Source organism: Harpia harpyja, chromosome 10 (genome assembly GCF_026419915.1).
Source record: "Harpia harpyja isolate bHarHar1 chromosome 10, bHarHar1 primary haplotype, whole genome shotgun sequence".
NCBI classification, from domain to species: Eukaryota; Metazoa; Chordata; class Aves; order Accipitriformes; family Accipitridae; genus Harpia; species Harpia harpyja.
The window spans coordinates 13,052,123-13,072,519 of record NC_068949.1 but is presented as its reverse complement, the minus strand read 5'-3'; the positions used below and the strand labels follow the sequence as shown (position 1 = coordinate 13,072,519).

General features: G+C 43.2%; 1 protein-coding gene across 3 annotated transcripts; it reads right to left on the bottom strand.

Moving 5' to 3' along the window:
* Positions 1-6: 6 nt before the first annotated feature.
* SLC16A9 (solute carrier family 16 member 9) lies at positions 7-19,434 on the bottom strand. Of its 3 annotated transcripts, none has more exons than XM_052799680.1 (7): positions 19,386-19,434; positions 15,008-15,067; positions 13,147-13,375; positions 4,967-5,110; positions 3,946-4,041; positions 1,208-2,116; positions 7-865 (listed from the first exon to the last, which is right to left on the bottom strand). In XM_052799680.1, the coding sequence occupies exons 3-7, from the start codon at positions 13,340-13,342 to the stop codon at positions 687-689; spliced, it is 1,524 nt and encodes a 507-aa protein (XP_052655640.1). In that variant the 5' UTR covers positions 13,343-13,375; positions 15,008-15,067; positions 19,386-19,434; the 3' UTR covers positions 7-686. The 3 variants fall into 3 exon arrangements, with proteins under 3 accessions (XP_052655640.1, XP_052655641.1, XP_052655642.1); XM_052799681.1 differs by lacking the exon at positions 19,386-19,434 and adding an exon at positions 18,437-18,486; XM_052799682.1 differs by lacking the exon at positions 3,946-4,041.
* Between the last annotated feature and the right edge of the window lie 963 nt (positions 19,435-20,397).

The following is a 20,397-nucleotide window of genomic DNA, read 5'->3' as shown; positions in this document are numbered from 1 at the left end:
AAAAGGTTTTGGTTCAACAGTTTTATAAACAGACTTCACAAAATGTGCAATATTTATAAACATAGTTCTTAGTTGCAGTGGTAGTAAGAATCTTTACTTTCATCATAAAGTTCACTTCAGTTATGCAACACAAGGTTGGTTTTGCTCCCCCTCTTCTCCCCCCCCCCAGTTGGCACTTCATTGTAAATTGGAGAAACTTTAAAAAGACAAAAAGTTAATCTAAGCACGATGTTATAAGCACCTTGCCACGGTATTACATTCTCATAAGGCAAATTTTTGTTTTGTAAAGTCTGATTGTGCAACTCAGAGACCTATAAAAGGTGACAGAAATGCCAGTCTTCTCCTATAAAGAACAGGTCTTCATTTTTGCTTCAAAGTTTCCACCCCTCCACATCACCCCCCTTAAAAAAAAAGTACAGCTGATAATACAGCAGAACATACCCCTTACAGGGTAAAAGGAAATTACAGTAGACAAAGGCTGAAAACACAGTGCATAATAGACAAAATAAGACTGTTCTTAAAAATAAAATAAAAAAGAAATAAAAGAAGAAAAAGAAACTGAACAACAAGCAACAATGGAATTTTTCTAGTGGAAGAGGATTTTGGGGCTTCATAAATAAGTGGAAAATTACTAAAATACTTTGCTATATAATATAAAAAAGCACAAAGTGTTTTCCAGTTGTCACCTAAGCACTAGATGCAACTTTGTAGGAGTAAGTATTTGGAGGCAGCTTTGAACTCTGATTGGTACAGGCATTCCAGCAGGGTAATGCTGCCAACAGCAGAAGAAATCCACCCAGTAAGACACAAAAGCCACTGAAATAGAATGCAGTGTCATACTCCTGCGTCCAGTCGTAAAACCAACCTGAGGGTGAAAATAAGAGAAAGTTCATCAGTGAGGAGTTAAATGTAACACAGCACTGTAAATTAGAAAAACATCATGAAAAAAAAAACCCACCAAAAAAAAAAGGGCCAAATCTAAAATGCAGTTTGACCACTTGGACATGAAACGTGCTTTCCATCAGAGCCAAAACCAGAACACAATCAGCTTGGCCAGCTCAAGCAAAACAGGCTTTAATTTGTGTTGAAGATTTTGATTTCATCTTTCCATTGTTATTAGGACCAACTAGAACTACTTGCATGCTAATTAATTCTGTCTGGTCCTGACAAGCTCATGTTCATTTTATAGTATCTACCTTGAACTTACCTACAATTGGTGGTCCGAGGCTATTTCCCAGTCCAGCAAAGAACATCAATATCCCATATGCATGAGTCAGTTTCTCAATTCCCACAGTCTTTGTTGTTACATATGGAAAAATCGACCAGTTCCCAGTCAGAAAACCCAAAATCCCAGAAAGCATCGCTAATGTAAGGTAACTTTTGGCAAATGGAATTGCAAACAAGGCCACTCCTGTCATTAGTAAGGTAGTTACGTATAGATATAAAGTGTTAACCCACTCAAAATCTGCCAGTGTTCCTAAAGTAAGTTTGCCAACAGCAGTCATAATACCTATAATGGAAATAAGGGGCATACGATAGTCATCTTCATTAATGTTTGCACTTCTTGCTACGTCTTCCATGAGTAGAGAAGGAGGAAACACACCAATATCAAAGAGCAAGATGGCAACAAAGAGAGCTGCAAATACTTTGTTCTTAAAAAGAACCACGGTTTCCTCCCAGTAGTTCAAATAGAGCTGCCACTTCCTTTTGGCGAGTTGCTTGCAGAAGTTTGTCTGTTCTACAACTTTCTTTTTATAAGTGTCTTTCTCATTTACATTTATTGAGCTTAATACATTCTTATTTAAAATGCTATCCTGTTTGTAATCAGGCATATTGTTTGCACATTTTTCATCAACATAGCCTTTTTCAAGGATGCTTATATTTTCTTCAACAGTCTTTTCTTTTTCATGGTAAACAAAATATTGATCTGGGACTTTGTCTACACATGTTTTTTCTGGTGGAGGGGAATAAGATGACTCCAGTGGTCTCATTAGGCTACCACATGCTAATATATTTAGAGACAGTGCGCCAACTATTAGCAGACAACCATCCAGTCCATATAGATCAATAAGCTCTCTCTGCAACGCTGCGTATATAAAAAGTCCAACACTCGAGCCTATAAAAGAAAAATGAGATCAGTTTAAACTGAAGAACCGAGAACATTCTTCAACACTAACAAACTTCTACATTTCAGCAGCTACAAATATACCATCACAGCAGTGGTAAGTCATTTGTGCTCCTCTCTCCCTAGTCTAATGAACTGACAAGTTATCATCCCTCTTGAAGTTACAGCTTCTTTATTGAGTATCCACAAAATAAAAAGCCTTTCAAAATATCTGAAGAGTTTATGACAATTAACACTAGCAGACACTTTAGAAACAAGTAGGATCAATACTATATCTGATGCAAAACATCAAGGAACTATTAAGCCATCCTTCTGCCATGCACTTACACATATGTATCCCTTCAGGTACCATTTTGAGTTAGCACAGTTAGAATTTCACACACCAACATTTTCCCCTTTCTCCTCCTCGCTGCCACCTTCCTCCTCTAAGGCAAGAACAGACCAGGGGTTCACCAAGAGCCCTCCTAGAAACAGCCCTTGACTGCTTGGTGTTTAACGAGGGGGGCTCACATGGTGTGAGTTTACTCCAAAGGCATTTCTGAAGCTCTGCAGGGCCAAACATGCATTTGAGAAATTTGGATATTCAGAAGAAAACACGGAGGAGTAAGCAATTACTATGAACACAAGCACTTTATGCAATCCCACCAATTTAAAGAAAAAGCTCTCGGTTGAAGCGAGCATAGATCCATTGTAATCAATGGATGTCCACTCACAAATACAGAGCATTGTTTTTTCAAGTCAATTTAAAGACAAACTTTAAATTAAAATGATTTGCTGAAGACTGTCTCTAGGTTACATTAAAGCCGTTTATAGACTTTAGTGCTAAACACAGGAAAAAAATTATAAAATTCGGACTTGTTTTGTCTTCCAGGTACTAAAATTAACTAGGGCTGAATAAGATCAGGCCTTAAGGCAAACTACCTGGAACCCCAACAAAAGCCACTGAAAATTATTCCAAGGAACATTTCGGCAGAAGTTCCCCTTTATTCCACTGGTGTGGATCTCGCATTAATATCTCACAACACTCACTGTACTGACCAGGCCTCTCCTCACTAACAGCTACTTGAGAAAACGGATCAGAGGAGACACTCCATAAAACACAGAAAGCAAGGCATGGGACAACAGCTGCCTTTAGCAGTTCCTACTTGGTCCATTAATTTAGCAATTCCTCTTGGTGTAAAAGACAACATCCCACAACCTAAAGACCCAGAGAGAGGATGAGAAAGACTGCTCAGCATCCTTCAAAGAATTTTCCTTGTATTATCCAGAGGTTCATTTTTTCTAGGATCCTTTTAATATACATGGACAAAAAGCTGGGATGAGCTTTTGGAAGATTTCAGAATTTAGTCTACTTTTAGATTGGAAAGGAAAAAATATTAAAAATCTAAGCCCAAACTTCAACTACTCCTTTAAAGGTACAGCTAATGTGAGGTTATGGTGATCCAGCATTTATATCCTGCTTCTCCAATCTCTTTCTCACCTCTGATCTTGTGTAAGAAAGAAGAGGGAGAAGAGAGCTCTAGGGAAAGTTTCCCTTCTTATTACCCATGGCATACAGCCCAAGCTACTCATGAGTCTGCCTCCATTTTAGTGAATATCCTTTTCTCATCTATATGGATAATGCATACCATACACCTGCAAGTGTAGTTACTATTTTATATGAAGCCTGATTTTATCTGTTCATTGCTACTGATGTTTTGACTTAAAAGGTACTTCAGGAAGTAACTGAGAAAAATATAATCTCCTGGTTTTTATTGCCAGGGTAATGGTAGCTGTATCAGATTTTAAAAGTTAGAAAGAATGACAATTAAAAGCCATACCTGTTGAAATCAGACCAAGTGCAAGGCCTCTGCGTTTGTCAAAATAGTGGCAAGTGATGGTAACTGTTGCGGTATACAAAAGACCACATCCAAGCCCTCAAGAAAAAGAGTTAAAAATAACGCGTGCAACGTACTCTGGGAAATGAATGCCCCTTTTTATTTCCCAGATAATACAGTAGTGTACCCTGGGCACAGAGGTACCTTTTAACTCTGGCTCAGCACCAGCCACACTGGCCTCACACTGACAGGGCCATTAGGCTGCCTGCGCTGTCCCACCTCCCTCTCCCCTGACCATCCCTGGCTGCAGAGCCTGTGTGGATCAGGCTGGATTTGAGGAGTTCACCAGCTCAGGCTCCATGCTACGTGGAAGGGTTACATGGCTTTCAGTCCAGGGGCTGGCCCCAGAGAAAAGCAGAGCTGCATCCGCACGGCACTCTGCCCGAGGCAGCTTGCTGCTGGGTCCCTGCGAGGTGCCTGGATTCCTGACACAGTTAATTTGATAAACCACCCACAGCAGCCCTCTGCAGCACAGAAGGGCAGGTGACCACCTGCTAGGAGGAACAGCACTTTCCTGCCTCTAGCACAGCATTTTAGGTTCAATCCAGTTATGTGGAGAACATCATCGCTCCCTAATGATCCCTTATTTATCAAATTAGAATGAGTACATGAAAAATTCCAGAAGAGATGTTATTCCTTTAAGATGGGCACTTCACACCTGCAGAAGACCTGCTTGATTCCACCCCTTAGGTAAAACCTCAGCTTCTCCATCTCTAACAATCATGTCAATGGAGGACAAACCGTTTTCAAACCCGGATGAACATATGCATTGCTTTTATCTTTCACTACATGGTAACGGCGTGCCTCTGCAACACCCCTCCCTGCCCCACAGTAAAGTATTCCTTGATAAATCAAGTCCCAGACTACCACTGCCACTGTGAATCAGTTTCCCATTTCAGATTCATAAGCCAAGACTCAAAACAATAAAAATTAAGTCTCTGCATGAAGGGAAGGTGTATCTTACCAACAACAATCCCATATGAAATATATAGAAAGTATATGTTAGGTGCAAAACTGCTCATCATGAGGCCCCCGGCCACCATAAAGCCACTGAAGATTGCTACTGGTCTTGCTCCGAAAGATGATACGCATATACTGCAGACAGGACCTAGAGGAAAAGCAGGAAAAACATTCCTAGTAAATATCAGCACTAGGAAGAATTTCTAAAAAATACCAGTCTATGGAAATGTTTCTTACAATAATTATTTAAATATATAATTATATTAAACAACAATTCAGAGTACTAATTTTTACAGGATTCTTTAAAAGAGTCAGCTACAAAAACATACAAGATCAGGCTTGCAAGGTTTTTGCTCAAGGAGAAACTGACATCTAGACCACAAAATGGTACCAGGGCTCAGAGGAAGAGAGCAAGCAAAACCTTCTTTAAACATAGAATGATACATATATGGTATTTTTTAACAGAGACCAGAAACTGCGTTTCAGAAAGACAGTTATCTGTATTCACCTTAATGTAAGATGAGATATATAAAACTGAAATGGAAAATAGTAACTTCTGATCATAATCATGGTAAGAATGCCACCTGGTGCTTACATAGAGGAAATATCTGCTGATATACTAGATCAAGACAAACACTACTCTTCTCTGATTTCTATGGAATTAAATACCTGCTAGTCAGTATTTTACCAAATAACTGTTTACTACCTATCTTGGTTTCTACTGTAAAACTATGGAAAATAAAAGCATTTAATAAGAATGTCCAGAGCAACGTTCATGAAGTTCGGGAGAGGTTTCTCCTTCTCTTCACCCCCCCAATATTTCTTGGTTGGTTAGTTCTTCAAAACAAGAACAAAGTGCAGGCGACATTTGTACTCTGCCTCTACTCAGCCAGTTCCTCCTTCACAGAAGTTGTAGAACAAGCACTTATTTTCAGTTGTGTGACCTGGAATACACCTTTTAGTCTGAAGTAGCATGCAAGCTTGGTGCCCTGCATAAATAAGCACCCAGCAAGGGACTTGGCTTGCAAAAGACAATCCCTCATCTGAAACCCTGCAGTTCCAAACATTCATACGTAGACTTATATACTGGCCCCAAGATCCTAAACTCAGCAACTCTGAGATTAGAAGTTAGATACACATATGAATGACATTATTTAAAAACCAACCCCCCCCGCACCCTTTGTATCTCATTCACAGTGATACAAAACACTCCATGGCCAATACAATCTGCAAAAGCAGTAACTTTGGAGTCTGCCATTTGTTAAGGTTGGTCCTCCCTGACTCACACATAACTGAGATTCCCAGCAGATGGGAGGTGAGCCCAGAGAGGTGATATGAGGTGAACAACAGTCGGAGCTGAGGACAGTGCTTGCCTAGGTCTGCAGACAGGAGCCAGCAGCTGGGAATGTAGGCAAAGTTTTCGTGTGGTTACCAGCCATGGGACAAGCAGTTCTGGCAGGCATGAGTACAGATTTGTTAGCAGGTGAAACGATCCTCAAAGGCAAGGCAGGTCAGAACTTTTGCCCTATGTAAGAGCTATCTGCCTAAGGAACATAAAGGGAAGTGAGTCTGAATTGGGGCTTATCCAGGCAAAGAGTCAAAGAAGAATCGAGAAAAATCTTCTGGGGAAGTAGGGTTTATTTGGATTTTGCAAATGATGAAAAAGGAAGATGCAAGCACTTGCTGCCTCTCAAGAGTCAGCACGCTGTGGGAAGGAAAGCCAGCCAGAATAACTTGGGGAGAGTAACTTGCTGAGAACAAAAGCTAAGAGTGTTAGATTGTTGCTGATTCTTAGAATTAATTACTAGAACTGGCAAATTAAGATTGGTATGTTTCCTAAAACCACAGGATTTAAAAATAAACAAAGGATTGAATCTGTATTACATAAAAAATTCTTCTACACTAAAAAGAACATTAGGTAGTGATAACATAATTCAATTAAGCAGAGGAATTTGCACTCTTTCTATTCTTTATTTCTGACCCACTACCTTGCTAAAACAAACAGTATTCCCCTTCCACCTCCTCTCTATATTTCAACAAAGCTACTTTCAGGTCTCTGTCCAGCCTGGGGTGGTGATACTGGTACAGACTGCATTGATGGCTACTAGAGGATCTGAGGTGAAGCTGGACCCTCTGACCCCAAGCCAGAACAAGGGAGACACAGAGCTGAAAAACATGTCTTCATAATCTGACAAGGACACTCTCCTCTGGAACACCATCAAAAGCACCTCTGACAGGGTCCAAGGAGATGCTTTTCCAGCTTCTCCCACGTACAAAAAATAATCCCAAAGGAGAACAGAAAGTACAAAGAGATCTTTTTGCTCTGACATGGAAAACAACCTGCACAAAACTGAAGAACCTGCTCCAATAAGCTCAGTATTAACGTGTCATCTCACACAGCAAGCGATCTGGCAGCTCAGCAATGGCCCTGTTTATAAGAAGGAGTGCCAGTATAAGTATTAAAATAGTTATTATAGGTCTCCGGGATGAGAAGAAAAACAGCTCCATCTTCCCCTTCACACTAGGCCCTACCTTCACACTACCCTCATCATACTGCTAGAAAATAAAAGTCACAAAAGAAAACCCCCATGACAGCCAGCATCTTTGTTCTTTTCCCTGCCTCCTCGCATTCCTTCTCTTTCTCTGTTTCCCAAAGAGCTGGCATTTTTTTTCCACCAGGCACAGTACCTTTGGTTATTACCATGGTATTTGCACAGGAGTTCACTGTACACAAACATGTTATTCTCTACAATGGGTTCAAGGCAGTTAATTCTAGACAAACATCCAACTTTCCCAGAGTGGGACTGAGACTTGCTCTGTGAACTCCTGCCCTGTGGATTTTGTTCAAAGTGGACATTCTAAAGAATGTAGGAGTCTATGTACAGCCGCATAGGAAACAGCTCTTCAGGCAGCATAAGGGTTTTCATTAGCTGACTCTCTTTCAGAAAGATCCTTCCACTGATAATGTATTTCTCACTGTAACGTGAACAACATAAAAATAAAATCCCAGTGGCAATCCTCAATAGTAAGCATGGAAAATGGCTTTTAAGCCAGCATTTTGTTCAGTTTGCCAAGCAACTCCAGGGGTTAGCACTGGTATTAGAATAACATTTGAAGACATTGATAAATATGTACCTCTTTTACAGATAAAATCCCTGGGGCTTTTTTCCTTCCAAATGATGTATCCTAAAATTAGACCAAACTCTTTCAAAAAAAAGATACCAGCCCAGTTTATAGGAATGACACCTGACCCTAGGAAGAAAGACTTAGAAGCCAGCACAAGGACAGCCACCGCTCTTCTGCACATGACCTATCAAGGCTCAGCAGCCAGTAATACAATTATCAGGCTCTGCAGGGGAGCAGTCAAGAAGATCCCTAGACAAAATGGGAAGAAGCAGCAGAGAGAAGGTGGGCTCTCACAGTAGATCTTCATGCAGAGAGACCAAAGAGGAAGAACTCCTAGGAGGAATCGTTTGTACATTGATATTTTCATTAAGATTTTATTGAATAAAAGACTTAACACTCAGTGAGACCCAGCTGTGAGTGAGTCCATCCTGAGATGTGAAAACAAGCCATCTGCTGCTCACACAGGAACTTTATAACTACCACAATCTTCTGAGCTCCTGACAAGTACAAAGTTGTTTTGTTTGACGGACATCAAGAACTAACACTCTCTTCCTCAATCTTCTCACATGAAGCGAAAAATTCTGCAAACTAACACACCCTTCCTCCACTCACTCATTTCGAGGGTCCTCCCTCCTTCACCTCATACACAGATAAGACCATTTGCTAAACAAACAATACTGGACAACTGAGTTCTTTTTCTTATCGCCTGCATTAATCTGTCTCACCTTACTTGTTGGTATCTGCCTGAACCTGTTGAAACTGTAGAGTAGAAGCAATGCTCATGGACTGTACGTAAAATCCACTGGACAGAACACAAGAATATTTTTTGCCTATCAAATGCATTGCTAAAACCTGGTCATAATAAATATAATATTCTCCAAATGTTTGTACTTTGGATAAGAATACAGATCAGAAAAAGCCTTTTTACGCTGGACAGCAACCCACTCCCAACTGGTTGAAAAGACTGCTCCTTTCTGATAAAGTTATTAAATGAACTGGGCTCATCTTCGGACAAATCTTAGGGACACCCTCTCCCCTCCCCACAAACTACGTAAAGCTGCCATAATTTACAGTGGGGGTTATCTCTGTGCAAGGTTTTTGTCCAAAAATATGTAGATGCATCAAAGGTTTTTTTAGGGTTGTAAAAATATTGCTTGAAAACACAAAATTAAGCTCTTTAAACATTTAACACGGAATGCCTCAGACCAGCAGAAACACCTCATTAATTTATCAAGACATGCCTTTCAAGGAAGAATCTTCCCTTTGTTCTTTCTCCATTAATAAGGTGGAGTGGGAATGGGAGACATGTTGCTGGTGTCTCCTGCTATGCCAAATACTGTGAAGTCAACTCTTACTACAAACAGCTGTGGTGCCAATTACAGGCTCCAAGGTCTTTGTCTGTTTTGCTTTTAATGAGTGTAACATGGATCAAATTTAATTTCAGGCTCCAAATGGATGTAAAATTAAGAACACTTGGTGCAGGAGAAACACACTACCTTCAACAATGTAATAAATATCCTCTTCTGGCCTGTTTTAGTAGGGGAAACATGCTAAGCTCTTTCAACTTCTTCCTGTGCAACAAGCCCTACATCATCCATGGAGCCATGTGCTGCGTCCACCTAATATTACAGAGGAGGTCTCACCACTGCCCTGTACAATATCACTGATGCTTTTCTTTCACTGTTTTAGGCACATTTCTTCCAATACACTGTAAGGCCGCATCACAGAAAGGTGTAACTCAAGTCATCCTGCAAGGAAGAGATCAACCGGGTCCCTGTCCCATTCCGTTTTCCAGCTGATGAGCTGAACGGTCCAGCTCAGGGGTGAACACTGGCCTTAGCAATGCTGTCTGTGTTGCAAGCAAGAGGAGAGAAATCGAACACCAGGCGGCTAGGAAATTCATCTCAATAAACAAGGTGCTGTACTGGGTTTCTATGTCTCGAGTCTAAGTTTAGCTCTCACACAAGATAGAAGTAAACATTGTAGAAAGGACACCAATACAGCAAATGCAAAAGGACTCACCAGCATCAGCTACTTCAAAAAATAATTAAGACTACATGTACAGAGGGAAGGGGAGAAGACACAAAGAACCTTTTTCTGTGCTAGCTGGCACACATATGAGGACATTTTCTTCTTTTTGGTGAAATTACAGCACTAATATAGCAAAGTCACTGGACCTACCTTCCACTGTTACAGAAGCTAGCTAATGTGATTTCCAGTGCTATCAATGAGAAAAGTCTTCCTTAAGAAAATGGACACTAGCTTATTTCCTGTATGTAGGTGCAAACCTACCATAACTGCCATTCTTTTTCCAGTCTGGCATCTACAGCTTCAGAAAGGTGATGTTAAGTTGGAGAGGGCTCACAGAAGAGTCTTAATGGCTGTCCAGAAGAGTCTTAATGGCTCTCCAGAAGAGCCTTAATTAAAAGAGTGGAAGTCTCTTGTGTCGATGGCAAGAAGACTGTATCAAGGTACAGGCTTAAAAGAAAATTTAGAAGTAATTTGACTGCAGTCTCTAGACATATACCACACTAAATCAGGGGCACTTCAAAATATACCACTTAAAGATCAGCTGAACACTAAAACTAAGCAACTTGTATCATAAGCTTACATACTTTTAAGGAGGGAATTAACTACTGAGAAAACTCATAAGAGAGGGAGAATGCACTAAACAAGCACATTCTAAATCAAATGAGAATTACAGTATTTTCTGCATCCAACATGGATTGCTTTAAGAGTACCAGTACTTGAAAATATGATTTTGGATAACTAGATCAGAGACTGGAAACTGAAATAAAGAAGGAGAAAGGAAAGAACAACAAATACTAGAAGAGTCAAGGTAGGAACAGTAAAAGGCAAGTGGACTACCGGAAGGCTTTGGGGTAAAGCTTTCCTGTTACTAGCATTCAACACATGCAATATTGCTGCTGAAATCAGCTTGCTTGGGGAGATTGTTAAGTTACTAAGTTACAGATAATATCTTTTCACATACATGAAAACATGCTAATCTAGAAAAATTCAATTAGCCTGATCATCTACTTAACATGGGCTTCAACACACAATGGTTCCACCTGGCCTATAATACTGGAACCTGCAATAGCAGAAATAAGAACAGAAGCAAGTTCTCTTTTCCTATATTCATGACAAGGGCCTAACTTTGCAATGTGTTGTATCAATAGTTTTGCATTGAAAACACATATGTTCTTTACACTGGCGACTGGGTCTGAAAAAGGCCTGCTATGACAACTGCATGAAAAATTGTAACTTGTCAAGAGCATTCTAGTTTTAGGTAGAGTTTACAATACTTAAGTGTCCTTCAACAACTTTACTTTAAGTAGAGTTATCATTAAGGTCGGATCCCAGCTTGATAAGATAGTGGGATCTTCCATTTCAGGTAAAGCAGGGAAATATATTTTGTTTTCAGTCAACTCTGATAACATCAATGCAATTAAAAAGCCCTCACTGTACTTTTCTTTTAAGGCATTAAAACAGAAATGATTATTAAGCTTCCAAATCCCAAACTGAAAGAATAAAAGTATACTGACAGACAACATTCCTCCTAACCTGTCAAAATTTCAAGTAATTTAATCATTCATACCAAAATCAATCACAATAGCGGCCTTTATTTGTATTATTCAGTCACAGAAGTTTCTATTTGCTACAAAGCACACTACCGACAACTGCTCACAGTGGCAAGACAGAGGGCACTGAGAAATCTGGAAACTAGCGTGGTGTTGACGTACAAGAAAGGGGGCTAAGGTTTTTGTCAGAGGAGTGAGCCAGAGACTTCTGGTCTCCAGGGAAAGGGTTTTTCTTCACCCCTTCTCTTGCAATCCCCTTCTGCCTAGTTTTTCTTCAGTAGCTATCTTATTTATCCTTCTTCCCCTCCCCACTTCATTCTCTCACCCAAATTTATTTAGTTCTTGATCCATTAATAACAGCAGTTAATGCCCTTAAAACAGGAAAATAAAGTATGATGGAAGAACGGTCTACAGTCCTTTGCCCACTTACCCTGGGACTGAATATAATCTTCTTGTGATCAGTGATCCACCTGCCTTTGCCCATTTTTGTTCTGCCTAGAGATATAAAACCCTAACACCAGTGTGACACCAGTTTTGGCCAGTTACAGCATCAAACAAACCAGTGGTCTCTATTCAGCTCTGTATTGCTGTATTGAATATCAACTTTCTTTCAAGGAGAGATTTCCTCAGAATCCTGAGCTGCATTTTGTCCATTAAGCTACATAATTGCTTTTCCCATAGCAATTGCTCTGCTGACAGGCAAGTTTTTCCAGATTCAGCAAAAAAATAGTAGTTCCCATGGTGAATCTTTGAAAAGCAGAAGTTAGTGATATTACCAGGTACAATACCCATGCTCGATATTAAAACAACAACAACAGAATGGACCTGTGGACTTTCAAAGTGGTGTTTTATTTCCCTAAAACACTGCTGTTACTCTCCAAGTGACAATGTCTTACTAAAGAAAAGCTTCCAGTAAAGTTGTTTTATTTAATGCCACTGTTATCCATAACTTTCCAGGCTTCAAAGGGATTTTTTTCTCAAACAAACAGTAGAAAAGAGCCTTCACCCACCCTAACTGGTGGGTTTACTTCTAGAGCTGAAAAAATGAGTAACTGGTTTATTAATTGACTTTTTTTTTCTTAAAGCACTTGAAGCATTTCAGACTGTTCACTCTAATTTAAAGATACTAATGCAAATGTTAGTCTTAAAGCCTCATTTAAAAAAAAAATAATCCCATCAATAAAATTATCATTCAGTTTCCCAGAGTTTGTTTTTTTCTATTTTATTCAAATACAATAATTTTGAATTTTCTAAGGGTAATATTTTTATTGCTGTTTTACCATTGTATTGCTTTGGTTTATGTATAGTGGAACTATAAATGTAATCTTCTTACCTGTCTTGACCTAAAACAAAAATGCAGCATCTTCATTCTATCATTGGCAGCTGTCTTTAAAACAATTCTGAAAGCACACACAGATTAAAGCATCTATTACAAAGAAATATTTCAATTTTAGATAGGGACTGTTTCTACACTTACTGGCAAGCAATCCGATTCCATTTGCTAGTGATCCAACCCAAGCAGTCTTGCCTTTCCCTTCTCCAAAAGCATCCAGCCATTCTAAATACAAGACTCCCACCGCCAGCGGTGATCCGTAACACAAGAACTGAGTAAAGAAGGAAACGACAACAATCACCCAGCCCCAGCCACCATCTGGTGGTTTCCGAAATACCATCTTGTCAGATGAGTGCAGATGTACAGGCAGAACCTGTGTAAACAAAAACCAAACAGAACAGAGCATTAGAAATGTATTAGCAAACCCAGGTCACTCACAAGTGAGCTGTACAGAGAAGTACACGTCCAAAAAGAGACTTATTTCAACCATCCTTCAAGAAATATATGCAACACAGCTTACAGGCAATGAAAATTAGTTACCATTTGGTACTTCTACCTCTTCTGCATAACACAAGAACAGTACACAAAGCATTAATAAGTGATACATACATCAGCACTGTATTACAGAAAGGGGGAACATTTCATTTTCTGAGTGTTAAACAGTCTTTGTGAAGACCTCAGGCATTAGTATCTGCCACAGTTCAATGACAGAACCACATGGCCACCTGCTCGAATATCCTGAGTGAAGCATATAGGCTTGAAGGACAAGAAAAACTACAAGTATAAAACAATCCCAATAAATAATTTAGGATTTAAAAAAAAAATCACAAATATAAAAATATTAGTTCAAGGTCAAAAAAAAACAAAAAAACAAAAAACCCCAAAACCAAACCAAATCTCTACTTAGTTGTAATCTCAGCATGGTGCCTTGCAGTTTATAGCAAGGTGTTTGCCACCAGATAGTGTACTCTGGGAGGGGCAGGCCAAGAGGAAGACTGACATTCTAGAAATAGTAACAGTTCAGTACTCTGTCAACAAGGTGACGTGTAGCGGAGTGATGCATCCAAAAATCACTTTGTACGTATTAGTAAGTGAAGTGAGTTCTAAAACCGTGTACAGGTGTGGCTTGTATGCCAAGACATGACAGTATTAAACAGGCACACAAAAACCTGTAACCTGTTACAGTGTCTGGTCTCTGCGCAGTTTGCACAGATCACCCTTTCCTGAACTGGCAATCACTTCTTGGACTCCGTAAGTACCACCTTACTCCTCTGCATGGCAAGATCCAATGCCTATGCATCTATGGCTTTAAATAACTTGCTGTCCTCACACCTTCTCAAGACTAGTTTGTGAATGTAGGGACCGATACCTCTAAAATCTAGCAAAGAATTTGGAGGTTTTCCAGGCTAAGTTGCTTTGGAGTTTGGATGACTCCAATGATGTAAGTCCCTGTGCACACAACTAACCTGCCCTCCCTCTCTACAGGGAGCAATCTGCTGAAGTCATGATCACAAAACCCATGTTCTGTTCCTGGCTCTGTCACTAACCAGACATGCGATTCTCAACAATTTTATTTCCTTTACCCTGTAAGATAGAAACAGATAAGTTCTTACCCTGTTATCTTCATGAAATATTCTCAAGGACCATCTTCACACTGCAGCTTATGCATTAAGACTGCTGCAGTAACAGTTCTGCTCTGGGAGACCCCCAAGAGGCAAAGCAGAAGAATAAACACGTTGCACTGCCTTTTTGACTTACAACCCAGAGGAGATGGAAAAAAAATTACTGCTGTATGAAAGCAATGGTGTAAACAAGTAGACAATAACAGAACTTCTATTCAAGCTCCTTGTACTCTTTGCTTAGGCAATTTTTAAGAATTTGCATGGACAATTAACAAAAAAAGCTACAGCATAAGATTTTCAGGAATAATTACTACAGAGACACGAAAAAGGCCAGTTCTAGTTTACAGACACACTGAAATGTTACTTTGAGGGTAGATACTTACAGATGATGACAAAAAAGTCCTTCAGCTTCCTAGAAATGTAACTTCACGTGGTGACTCTACCTGCAGAAAAAGAGCAGCAAAGCAAGTTTTCAGCTGAAGTATCACTGCAACAGGGAGCACAACTCTGAAAAACTGGTGTCCTCCCATTAAATTTCTTCTTTTTAATATCTTTTCAAAGGAACTTCAGAAGTAATCAAGTTATCTCAGTGGAGAAATACTGGTCCCCCCTCAATTAATTAACAGCTGACAGCAGCCTTGAGCTCCAAAATAACAAAAACATTGTCTACTAATGTAAAATAAACTTTGACGTTCTAGGTCCTTTAGGAGTGATTTACAGTTTTAACATACTGACAGTCCTTCAAGATACAATATTTCCAGTTACAAATGTTACAAAGTTATATATTTCAGTTAAAAGTGTAAGCTCTAATTTATTTCCTCAAATGTCTGGTAAGTGTCCCTTGATTACATGAGATGCAAGGGTGACAGCTGGGACAGACAGAAATCATGCCATACCGTAAGGTATCAAAGCACTAAAAAGCTGCTTATAGGTAGTTTCCTACAACAATAACCTTTATATGAAAGGGGATCCCTGTATTTCTTCACAAAATATTTAAACTATTTGTATGCAGTCACCAAAAGAGCTGACATATGCATCTCTCCCTCCATTAAATAAGCATCACTTGGCTTGTTTTGTCCCTGACTGGAGTGAAAATGGTGGAAATAAGTAACAGCTTCAAGAAAAGACACTTCCACTGAGACAAAGCAAGGAAGCTTTCAGAAAACCACTAAAATAATGGAAATAGTGAATAATCCCAACTCATATTTGTTTAAAAAGTAATCTTTAGAAAACAAACACATTTTAGCAGTTATATTGATTTCCACTATATTGATGCCCTAAAATTTGGCACAGAGACAGCTCTTGAGTTCAGTTCTGCTATTCTAAACATTTGATGGGGAGGAAGGGAGGGCAGGGCAGCAGAGGGAAAAAGTTTTCATAGTCTTAGGTCACGTAGTCTTTTCTAATAGAAAGACTAAAAAAAACCTCTGGATCAGTTCCTCATCTGCTGCAAGTCTGCACAGCTTTATTGACTTTAACCAACTGCTCCCAACTTATGGCAGCAAAAGAGCTAACCTTCTACATCTTGATGTCTCCTATTTTACACCACAGATCTCTTTTGCATCTTTTAGCTAAATAACAGAATTTTAGGTAGCAAAAACATCTCTATTTCCTAAAACACTTAAAGCCATTTACAGCCTGCAATTGTCAAGGAAAAAGTGAAAACCACCATCATTTTTCCCCCCAGAAATCATCCTCAAAGTGAAAACAAATCTATGAAGACCCAGAGTTTGTTTTTAAGAGCCAACATGACCTGGCTTTTCCCTCCCCTTCTTGCAGGTTGCTCCTTCACGTCACACCGCTGTGTGCCTATTACCTAAAATAAGGCACATTTTCTAACTTCCCTGAAGGCACAAAGTCCTCCTGAAGAGAGCACGTGAGCTGAGAGCTCTGTGCAAGGAGCCCATTCCCCAGAGCCCTCTGCAACGATACGTAGTTAAAGATGTCCCAGTCAACCAAGCTGCTGCTGGGACTGTGGATACCAATACCCCTTTTATTGGTACATTATTTAATGCTTCCCTGAAAATGACAAGTTGTAGTATAAAAGCTTAGTAGCCCTGACAAGAGCAGTAGGAACTAAACCTTTGCTACTCCCAACACTGCCTGCACAGGCATTGAATCTGTGCATCGATTTGGAAAGGATCCAAAGTGCCTTTTACTACTTTCTGTCTGTGCAGAAGGAGGACACAGAATATACAGAAAAAACACGATCATCAAAAATAAAGAAGCAGAAGCCCAAACAGGAGCGAGTGCTCAATAGTTTTGTTTTCTCTTGGAACCAACCAGGAAGACTTGTGTGAGCCTGGAAACAGACGAACAACCATGGGTTTAATATTCAGGTGGGAACCATTTCACAAACCTTACTGCTCACAAAACCGAAGGATGTTGTTTCAGACTCGAGGAAACTTAGTTACATCAAAAATACTGAAACGGAGAAATGAAGCATAAAGAATTCAACAGTAACTTGAAGTTTGGTCAGAAAAAGCTTTTCAGTGAGTTGTACTCGCTGCGAATAAGAATCAGAGGAAGAGAGCTGCTTGATGAAAGCCTTTACCAACAACAACAACAAAAAGAAACCCTAGAGAGCGAACTGAACAACAACAGTTTTAATGTGGAAAGAGAGAGGTGTCTGGCTGCAACGATTTCCTTTTATCTGAGCAGCTTTATCACAATATTGAGCTCTTTTTCTATAAACCTTAAGATTTGGTTTAAAGATGACAGAGAAGCACAAAAAAAAGAATTGGTCTAAAGAACACGAGTACGACCGAAACGTTAGCCCTCAGCACAGAAACTTCTATTAATTTGTGGCAAAGGGAATCTTGAGAAAGACGGTAGCAATATGACTGTTTCCAGTTTGTTATTTGTGTAAACGGAGTCTGGTTAAGTATGCTGCTTTCTGCGAGCAGCACATGGCTGCCAAGAAAGCCGATGTCAGCAGAATCGCTGTGTGATTAACACTCAGCTATTCCAGTTTTGCAAGGCACTGATACAAATTAAGACGGTACCAGCCAATTTCACATAAACTTCTATTTATTTTTCAGGCAAGGTTCTTGCAATTCTTATCTGAAGCTTCTGCTACCCTTAGCTTGCAAGTAACACCTAGAGCGTTAGAGTGGCAGTGATGCATTACAGTTGTTTTTAACGTACTCATTGTATCCAAACACATGCATGTGTACTGACATTACAGTTTAAGCACTGCATTAAATGCACTCAAAAAGACACATCTGTACTTTGGTGACATCAGGCTTTAACTAATGTTCTCACTATAGTACCTCCCCACATTTAAATATTTGTCTTTAAGTTCTTTCACGCTGAATGTATATTATTTCCCTCTCAGTTCTCATTCAGGTCTACCTATTTCTTGCGCTCCTCTACTTTCCCTTTTGTAAGTTATGCAAGATGCTCATCAACGTCAATATTTCCTTCCATTTCTGCCTGACGAGGGAAGAAGAGCGGAGTTTGAAACAAAACAAAATACCAGAACAAAACTTAGTGATGACATAATAACGTTTTTCCACTGCGCAAAGTAAGTTCACATAAAGAAGCATCAACCGAGGCAGCACATAAACCAGCCAGCTTTGTACAGATCTGTCAGCTCAGCAGAACCAGTCCTACCTGTTTCCAGAGCCTCATTGCCCCAGAGGGGATGGAAACCCCCCCCACCACCACCCCGCAAGTATAACTGGCTGTCAGACACTAGCACGCATCCATGCAGACAGATGTAAGCCAGCACTGCTACAAACCACCAGCCAACTTGATTTACCGGAGGAGAATTCCTCTGCAAAATGAGAGCGCGGTACGCGCCGCCTTACGCATCACAACCTGCGAGGGCTCCCCGTGGCGTCCGTTCTCTCGACTGGTCTGCGCCCCTTGGCCAGGTCCTCCGCGGGGATGGATGGGCTCTTATAGCCCCTGGCCCGGCTCGCCTCGCCTCTCCCCACGCCCTCGGGGGCCAGCCCACACTCCCGCTCCAGAGGACCGCGTTACACATTGACGCCTTCCACCTCCAGACCCGTTTGGATGGGAAGCGCTCGACCACGCGACGACGCGCACCGAGGGGTGACCGAAGGTCGCCCTTGCCAGCCCGATGCCACGCACACGGCGAGACAGGATTGCGCCACGCTGTCCCGGTCCCGGGCAGCCGCGGCCTCCAAGATGCCGATGGGCGCCCGCAACGGTCACGCACCGATGCCGATAGGCGCCCGCTGCCTTGAGCCTACGCCCGCCACCACGACGCTGCTGGGTGCCCGCTAGATGCCAACAGGGACCCGCAAGGGACACCAGGAGGTAGCCGCAGCCAACACCGAGGCGTGCTCGCAGCGGGCGCCCGGGGCCAGACGTCGGTGGGCACCGTAAGGGACGCGGCCGCCCCGGCGGGCACCCAGGGGTGACGGCAGGTCCCGAGCTGGCTCCTTTCCCCGAAGCCCGGGCATTGCGGAGGCCCCTCAGGGCCACCGGCCTCGCCCGGCCGCCCCCCGCACCGACACGCGGGGCCGGGACAGCCCCGCGAGGCCTCCCGCCGGAAAGCCGGGCCGGGCCGACCCGGGTGGCGGCGGCAGCAGCAGCAGCAGCGGCCCCGGGGGGACGGGACACGGGACGGGACGGGACCCGCCCGGCCGCCCCCCGCGGCTCCCGCCGGCCCGGCCCCCTCGCTCCCCTCACCCGCAGCCCGGCTGCGCCCCGCGCGGACGGCCCGCGGCTCCCCACGGCGCGGCCGAAGCCCGGGTCCCCCCGAGGCGGCGCCGGCGCCGTCCCCGTTACCTGCGCCCCGCGCCGGCAGCAGCGGGCGGACCTGGGGGGGGGCGGGGGGCGGCAGGAGCCGCTCCCGGCGAGCCGGGGCAGCCCCGCATCCCCGGCGCGGCGGGGCGGGGCGGGGCCGCGGCCGGTGCCGGCACGAACCGGTTGTAACTCGGGCGGGGGGAGGAGCCGCCGGGGGCCGCCGCCGCCTCCGCCCGCAGCCCCGGGGCGCGGAGGGGGGGGCGGCCCCGGCCGCCGGCCCAGCCCCCGCCCTTCCCGGCAGGCGTGGGGCGGCCGCTCCCCTCTCGGCCTCACCGCCACTGCGGACCCCTGCCCTCCTGCTCCGCGGGCAGACCCGGGCCTCGCCGCCTCCCTCCGCCCCGCTCTCGCCGCGGGGAGGCGGACACCGGGCGGCCGCAGCGGAGCCGGGGCAGGAGCCGGCCTCGTTCCCCGCGCAGCGTGCCGGTGCCCCTGCGCGTCCCCAGCGCCAGCCCCACGGCCCTCGGTGAGGGCCGGGCTCCAAGGCACGATAAACGTGTCCCCCCCCCACCAGCACCGCCATCCCCCGCTCCTTTTAGCGGCATGCCCACGCTGAAGCCCGGAAGGCGTGAGCGGGACCGCAGCTCCTGCAGGCAGACCGCCGCGGCTTTGAACCTGCTCGGGTACCACAGGCGGCGTAACCGCTGCAGGACGGGGATGGGCGCCGGCTCCCCGCCACCATCGTTGCCCGAAGGCCGCAAACTTGCACTGCAAACAGCGATGCAGGCAGCATACGTACAGCGCTGCTACCCCAGCCTGCTGGCTCAGGTAAGAGCCGACTCCCTTTCGGATCAGCGTAGCCGCTGCCTTTAGAGGCAGTCTCGTTAGAGCCCGAGCCCAGATCAGCGTGCACAGCACGTACAGCGCTGTTAGACATATGACAAGGTAGCTGTCAACTCACGCAAGTTCAGCCACCTGCAACTTTCACCCTCCAGACTGCAAAATCTGTTGCAGAAGCGAGCATCAGGTTCTACCCACGGCTGTGTGTTCAGCGGGC